Source organism: Anopheles aquasalis, chromosome 3 (genome assembly GCF_943734665.1).
Source record: "Anopheles aquasalis chromosome 3, idAnoAquaMG_Q_19, whole genome shotgun sequence".
NCBI classification, from domain to species: domain Eukaryota; kingdom Metazoa; phylum Arthropoda; class Insecta; order Diptera; family Culicidae; genus Anopheles; species Anopheles aquasalis.
In genome coordinates this window covers 14,715,001-14,722,500 of record NC_064878.1, presented here as the reverse complement: position 1 = coordinate 14,722,500, position 7,500 = coordinate 14,715,001, and the positions used below count along the sequence as shown (strand labels likewise).

Sequence of the window (7,500 nt, the reverse complement as noted above, 5' to 3'; positions counted from 1 at the left end):
CAAATATTTGTTCGAATATATCGACATACGATCGCTTGAGTAGTATTTGGGTGCCTCTTCCTCTAGAATGGCAGCTGAAGGTAGACCTGCAATTAGATACTTTTGAATGATTCAATTAGTGATCATAAACTGCTCATCAAAAATATCGCCGGCTGGCGAAACACACACTTCAGTATCGATCATTATCAGTATCGATCACTTCAGTAACGATCTCATTAGCAAACTCAGCCGAGTACTGAAAGGATCGACTTCTTCGCACCTTTGCAAGCTCGAATCTCGTGCAAGAATCTCGTTTGTTCTGTGTAGTTTCACTTGGCACTGCTTGGCTTCATTGTAAACCGCTAAACTGGATACCTGGGGTGAGTACGGGGGGGACGAACCGAAATCTCGACCACCATATAGGTCATGATCATGGGCGTGTAGCGCATCTCATGATCACCCGAAAGACTGGCTGATCTCCGCATCGCAACAATGGCGTCGAACGCGCAGCGCTGTATTCTGCGATATCGATTGCAAAAAAGTTTCCGTTTCGTTGCCATGCCCGGGACCGAGATACGAGAGGACGAGCCCCCATTTGTCCATAGTGGTGGGGACCAATCAACAAAGTGTGTGAACCGACACCGGTTTCTCTGTTGAATTGTCAGCTGACGGTCCGCGGGGCACGAATGAGCTAATAATTGATGGTCACCGATGGTGGACGCCGGTTCCAACCATTTTTATCATTCTTGTTATTCGCAGACGACTCTCGGCGTCATGATGTCAAGGCTTTTTTTGTTTTGCGTGCGATCGAGCTTCACGCTGTTTGATCGTGCGCCCCGTTCGCCGATTTGCTGACGATCGCTGCTAATCATCCGAAAAAGATGCTTCATCATTTATCATTCGTATTTCGTTTTCTCTTTTCTGCTTTTTTTGTGCTCCTTCTTCTTTCGGCGGCCATCTTAGGATCACATCCTGTTCGAGGCAAAAAAAAACACTACGATCTACAACGCAGAGGGACGCAAGATGAGCTTTCAACGACGCACTTCAGAAAAGACGTCAGAGCTGACGGCATCCGTGCCGGTCAAGCTGCTGACCGCCGGTACTGCTGCCTGCTTTGCCGACTTCATCACCTTCCCGCTCGATACGGCCAAAGTGCGACTACAGGTAAGTCACCAGCACCAGCACAAGTAAATGCACCTTGCGGAAGGTCATTCCAACATCCTTCTTCTCGGCTAGACTCTAGACTCTCCGCTGTTTGTTCTCTGTTGCTTCCTATATCGAGCTCACTCGATCAGTCGGTTGTAAGCGCAAAACGCGCGTTGCGTACCACGAACCGCCACTGCGGTGGTTAAGTGAACGTGCATGCGTGATCCTCCTCCTCCTTGCAAACCGTGGTTACGGTTCGGCGATCACCGGCCGCCACCACCAACGCAGCGTATCATAATGAGCGCGTAAGCCGAACGGACGCGCGATCGAACGAAGGCCTTCGTCCACATAAAACTAGCTCTAGCGGCCACACGCCGCCGGGTACAAAGTTCGTGTGGACAAGTTTCTTCTCGCATAGTCGCGCCGTGATTGGGGGCGCGCACTCGTAACGCAAACCGTGCCCACTGTGGCCAATGTAGGCCAGAGGCTCATTAGAGGCGAGCAAAAGAAAGAGAGAGCGAGCGAGCGACACAACGATGACGCGCACGTGGCCCTTTGGTAGGACTTTGATCTCCGGATATAGGCTAGCGCGTGGTGTCCTTCGACGAACCGTAGGCGCGCTGGACGCCTTGCGGTTACGCAAGGCACCACCAATCCGCCGCTAACGGTGGTTCTGGTTTTAGGAAATTCAAATTCCGGCCCCCTCCGACCGCCGGTCCAAAATGGCACGGTGTGACGAAAAAGAAAAATACATCGCCACCAAGGTCACCGACACGAGGACCGAAGATGGCCAAACGACATGAAGGCCATCGACACGCGCTCGTTGTTACGCTGGCTTCGGTATCAACTCGAATCTGTGATGCCATCGGAAGCGTATGATATCTCGGTCCTAATCTTCTATCAATATCGACTCTACCAGCTGATCGATAGGCCCTATCCCCCTTGAATCCCCTACACATTCCTCACGCTAGAGGAATCGGTGAAGCAGATAAGCTTTTTCCACGTGCCCCACAGAGAGAGGGAGAGAGAGAGAGAGAGAGAGAGAGAGAGAGAGAGAGAGAGAAAGAGATAACGGAGATATTGGAGCAATTGCTCGCATTAAAATGCAACACAATGAGTACCGGAACCGTTTGCTTGCTTGCTTCCTCGGTACCTGATGATAATTGTTTCCGTCGTCGTTGTCGTCGTTGTTGCAGATTCAAGGTGAACAACCGATCCGGACGGTCGCAATGACTCCTGCCATCAATGCACCGGTTGCGTCGCTCAAGCTGAACCCTACACCGATTCCGGCCACACAGCACGTCCAGTATCGGGGCCTGGTGGGGACGATAACCACCATCACGCGCCAGGAAGGGTTCCGCACGCTCTACAATGGCCTATCGGCGGGCCTGCAACGTCAGCTGTGCTTCTGCTCGATCCGTCTCGGTCTCTACGATACCGTCAAGGCGTTCTATGGTTCCCTGCTTAAAGGTAAAACACATTCGCGGAGTCCATCGCACACTCGATCGCAGAGCTTTCTTTACCATTAAAATTCTCTCCTTTCGTCGATAGAAAACGAAGCCGGTCTTCAGATTGGAACCCGTGTACTGGCCGGACTGACGACGGGTGGTGCGGCCGTCCTGGTCGCTCAGCCGACCGATGTGGTGAAGGTTCGTTTCCAGGCAGCAACCCGTTCCTCAACCGGTCGTCGGTATGCTTCGACCCTCGAAGCCTACCGGACGATACACCGGGAGGAGGGTGTCCGTGGACTGTGGCGTGGTGCGATGCCCAATGTAGGGCGCAATGCGATCGTCAACGTGGCGGAGATCGTGTGTTACGATGTGGTAAAGGATTGTCTGCTCCTGTACGCACACATGCCCAACGATATCCGGTGTCACTTTTCGGCGGCCGTTGTGGCCGGTCTAGCGGCAACCATCGTTGCTTCCCCGGTCGATGTGGTGAAGACAAGGTTCATGAACTCACCCCGTGGTCAGTATCGCGGTGCGATCGATTGTGCCATCCGGATGGGTGCGAAGGAGGGTATGGGTGCGTTCTATAAGGGCTTTGCGCCCTCCTTTGCCCGGCTCGTCTCCTGGAACATCGTCATGTGGATATCGTACGAGCAGCTCAAGATGGTTGTGTTCCAGCACAGCTAAACGATGGCCGGTTGTCGGTCCTCGGCTACTAGATGGCGACATGTTTTTTTTTTCTTCAAATTTTGACACGTGGATTAGGATAAGACAATCTGCTTTTTTATTATTTAACGGACGCGGTATGACCGAGTAACTATAGCATGACTGAGCTGCGAGTAGCGCACCGGAAGAGAGCGATGCGCCATCGAACAGGATTCGAGATCGATCCCCCGCCCGGGGCCCCTCATTTTAATCCCTCTCAACCAACCCAACAACCCTTTTTAACCTTTAAACTGTGAATGTGATAGCCAGCAAAGCTTGCATAGTGCGTGATGTATGTATGTCAGTCTGTATGTATGTATGTAGAAAGTGAAGAATGTAACGGAACAAAAAAAAACCTGACAAAAGATCATTAAAAACCAACTTGGTATATATTTGTAAAAACCGATCGTGCCTTCGACTTGTCCTCCGTAATTCTTTACAACAGATCCCTTAGCTGGCCACAGTTCTCTTTGCTGATCTTGCGCATCAGTAGCGTCCTCCGTTCGTCGGTCATTTCGTATCTCTTTATCACTGTCGGTAGCTCATCGGCCGCCGCTGGCTGGCTCGAGGACTGCTGATCCGTATAATCAACGCGCCAAAAGCATCTAATCTCATGCAGAACTTGATTCAACTCCCCCAGCATCGTGTCGAGCAGCTTTAGGGTAGCTTCACGATCGATTAGATTCCTGCGCATCAGTTCCCCTGGATTGGGTCTGGTGGGAATCATCCCGACGACCACATCATTGCGCAACCGCACCGACAGCCCCGGTGCCGTGTTATCCGATAGCTTGATTCCCATGTGCCACATTTGCTTCTTTATTCGGGGTGGTTCGACCAGATCAATCACCTCACCGAACACAACGAAGCTTCTACCGACACGATCCTTCGCATCGAGTACATCCAGCTGCTCGATCGTCACCAAGCTGATGTTATCGATCCGGAATGCGTAGCTCGGTGAAAGGATACCAGGAATCGATGACATGGAAACCGAATCCAAATCGATCACGGCATCCAAACTGTCCTCAAACACCGATATGGCATTGAACTGATCGAACCTTTTGCTGGAAGCACTTTCTTCCACCTCGACCCCGTTGGTCTCCTGTTCACGTTTTGCCGCCATTACCGGTTCAGGCTCGTTACTCAACCGACTTTTCTTCATCTGTGGTGACCTCAGTGTCTCCTCGTCCGGTTCCATGGGCCACTCCGAAGGAGCAAAGGCACTGGCTGCTTGGTATTCTCGCATTTCATTCTGAATTTCATTCTCTAGCGAGTTCATTAAATCGAAATCATCCTCATCCGGTTCGGCTAATTGTGGCGGTGGCGACGGGCGGGCGGCTATGGGCCGGGGTTGTGGCCGTACGGGAGAAGGTTGCGAGTACCTCGTCGAGGACACCTGTTCGTTCATGATTTCCGGTTCAACCGGATCCTCGATCAAGTTCACCAGCTCATCGAGCTCATCGTCATCCATCAGGGTACTGATGGCTGGCACTTGTTCCGGTTTGCTCTCCTCCCGTCGTGGTTGGCTCGTCTCAATGGAGTCTAAATCCACGGCCAACAGTAGCGAATCATCATCGCCATCCTCTACCTCGATCGCGGAAGGTGACGTTTGACGGTGCGGTCTCGTTGTGTGGCCTCTCTGGCTCTGGCTGGTCATAGGGATCGACGGAATGTTACCGTAGTTGTTACGCGTACGGCATTCCACCACTTCCGGCTCTTCGTATTCGATTTTTGGGTTCGGATTGACTGGTTTGTGCATCGCCCGGAGCAGCACGTTTTCGTACGCATTGTCGATTAGCAGCACATCGATCTCTCCACCGAGAATCCGTACGTTTTTGGGCTCCAGCAAGAGGACGCTGTTGATGCAGCGCAACGGTCCGGTCAACAGTATCTTCGATCCTGGTGCAAGCTTTGTGTTGAGGCATCGGATAGGGCTGTGCTCCATGGCGGTGACCGTTTGTTTGCCATCCGAAAGCTCTAGCTTCAGCATACGGCGCCTGAAGGAGGAACAGAACGTGTGCATTAGATCTCGAGAACTCGGAGTATAGTGAGGAAATATCTACTTCTTCGTGTGTTGCGTTTGGCTCTTTCGCATCTGCACCTCATCGTCCGCTTCGTCGAGCTTCTTGTCGTACATTTTTCGCCACTGATCGTACACAGATTCCGCTGGAAAGACAAAGAAAAAAAATCGCGTTAAAAATGATCCTCTCCCCTGGCACCATCGCTGGCCTGACTTACAGATATCAATCAGTTGGTGCATTTGAATCGGGAAGCTGCCGTTCAGTGTGTGCTGTTCCGTTCGGCCGTTGAAGCCGGCCGGCAACACCGCCACCCCGATCTCGCGCAGATCCGCCAGCAACCACTGGCTGAAGGCAAACTCGAACAGACTCTCGTTGGTGGTTTGGGGGTTTTCTTGCAGGCAAAAGGACACGCAACCCGTCAACCATTCGTCGATCACTTTGATATTGAACTCACGCACAAACCGCAGCTTCACCTGCTGCACGCGGACGTTATCGTTTTGGATCATGTTGGCCACCGGAAGACGGTTGAGGGCGGAACAGAAATTGGAGTTTTCCGGACGTTGCTCGGAGCAACAATTGTCATCGAGGATTGGCGGTCAAACCGCAGAGAGTGGAATTTGCTACGTTTTATCTCTAGACAAAGGGGCTACAAAATAGGAAGTTCTGTTTGGTAGTTTAACAAACAGCACTGTAATTACACGTTGAACGTTTAAAACAGAGAATTACACGTAGAATAAACGGAAAACAGAGCGAGAACGCTGCGCGCCAGTTGAGTTGTCAAAAAGGGGTTTGTTTACAAATCGTGAGGGACGCGAACGCGGACGCGGAATTGTGGATGTTGCGGATCAAATCGGGAAAATGTCGAATTTAAACGTTTGCCGGCTTTGTTTAAGAGAGGAAGAGCTCAATCAACTCAATCAGGATGACGAGAACATTCTGCAGATGATCCAGTTGCTGATGTCGCTAAACGTAAGGCACCAGATGACCCGGAAGCACGCGAGCAATATTCCTCCTCTAACTTCCTTCTCGTGTTTTTTCAGATATGGGACGATTCCGGATCGATGACCCTGTTCCTGTGTGTGCACTGTGAAACACTCTTAAACCAGTTCCAGCTTTATCGTGAAGAGTGCATCAACAATGACAAGATTTTCCGGGAACGGCTGGCGGAAGACGCCGAGCTGAGAGCGAACTATGAGCTTGACGAAATCAGCAAACAAAATCCGGTCGAAATCGAAGTGGATGGAACAAGGTTGTCCGTGATATTCGAAGATGAAGAGCCACAAATGGTGACACGTCAGCGACGAACGGCACAGAAACCGTCCAGACCTCCACAGGCTCCGAGAGTGAAAGAAACGCAGCCACACGAGAACGTGCGGTCAAAGACAAAAGTAGACCAGCAGGCTGAACGGCTGATGGCTTGTAAGCAGTGCGGAAAGATGATCGTTCGCAGCAATATGAACAAGCACCTGGCAACGCACGATCCGGATCGACCACGGAAGAGTTGCCCGCACTGTGGCAAGATGTTTAAGGACTCGCAGCTGCTAAGCGTCCACATCAACAGCCATCACACGTTCGAGAGGAAGTACGTGTGCGATGAGTGCGGTGCGGTGTACTTACGGCCCAACTCACTCCGGGAGCATAAGCTGGCGAAACACTCTTCCGAGGCACGGTACGAGTGCAAGGAGTGTGGCATGAAGTTTTCCAATTTCTCCAAAAAGAGCCATCATTACATAGCGGTGCACACGGATGAGAAACCGTTCGCCTGCCAGTACTGCGATAAAGCCTTCAAGTTCAAGTAAGAAGGATCTAAAGGGATCATGCTTTCAAATGGTTAACGAACGGTGGTATTCCATTATTCCATTTCAGGTGCGATCTGACGATTCACACTCGAGTTCATACTGGCGAAAAACCATTCAAGTGCGATATTTGCGGGAAATCCTTCAGCAAGAGCTACAACGTGGTTATTCATAAGAAATCTCACCGAAATGTAAATTGAATAAAAACGAATTCAAAAAAGGCCGGAAAATCTGTTCAGAATTTTCCGGCTTCTGTCAGAACGCATTTCAGAATCGCTGTCAAAGTAACCCATTCAAGTGCGATATTTGCGGGAAATCCTTCAGCAAGAGCTACAACGTGGTTATTCATAAGAAATCTCACCGAAATGTAAATTGAATAAAAACGAATTCAAAAAAGGCCGGAAAATC

General features: G+C 50.8%; 3 protein-coding genes across 4 annotated transcripts in view; 2 read left to right on the top strand and 1 right to left on the bottom strand.

The window, feature by feature from the left end:
* LOC126576081 (mitochondrial uncoupling protein 2-like) overlaps positions 1 to 3,680 on the top strand; it is a 4,223-nt gene extending 543 nt beyond the window's left edge. The window contains exons 1-4 of one of the 2 annotated variants that reach the window (XM_050237188.1): positions 121 to 359; positions 943 to 1,143; positions 2,322 to 2,595; positions 2,677 to 3,680. In XM_050237188.1, coding sequence (XP_050093145.1) covers positions 1,003 to 1,143; positions 2,322 to 2,595; positions 2,677 to 3,260 — 999 coding nt within the window. In that variant the 5' untranslated portion in view covers positions 121 to 359; positions 943 to 1,002 and the 3' untranslated portion in view covers positions 3,261 to 3,680. Of the gene's footprint in view, positions 1 to 120; positions 360 to 942; positions 1,144 to 2,321; positions 2,596 to 2,676 lie in introns of those variants that run through there. The other variant, XM_050237187.1, reaches the window with a different exon arrangement.
* LOC126576080 (recQ-mediated genome instability protein 1-like) lies at positions 3,678 to 6,025 on the bottom strand. Its single transcript, XM_050237186.1, has 3 exons — positions 5,514 to 6,025; positions 5,339 to 5,441; positions 3,678 to 5,272 (listed from the first exon to the last, which is right to left on the bottom strand). The coding sequence occupies exons 1-3, from the start codon at positions 5,800 to 5,802 to the stop codon at positions 3,715 to 3,717; spliced, it is 1,950 nt and encodes a 649-aa protein (XP_050093143.1). The 5' UTR covers positions 5,803 to 6,025; the 3' UTR covers positions 3,678 to 3,714.
* An 89-nt stretch (positions 6,026 to 6,114) lies between these two features.
* The window catches only part of LOC126575589 (zinc finger protein 675-like), a 1,413-nt gene continuing 27 nt past the window's right edge, over positions 6,115 to 7,500 (top strand). The window contains exons 1-3 of the mRNA XM_050236353.1: positions 6,115 to 6,265; positions 6,337 to 7,091; positions 7,163 to 7,500. The exon at positions 7,163 to 7,500 is cut by the window's right edge and continues 27 nt beyond it. Coding sequence (XP_050092310.1) covers positions 6,155 to 6,265; positions 6,337 to 7,091; positions 7,163 to 7,292 — 996 coding nt within the window. The 5' untranslated portion in view covers positions 6,115 to 6,154 and the 3' untranslated portion in view covers positions 7,293 to 7,500. The remainder of the gene's footprint in view (positions 6,266 to 6,336; positions 7,092 to 7,162) is intronic.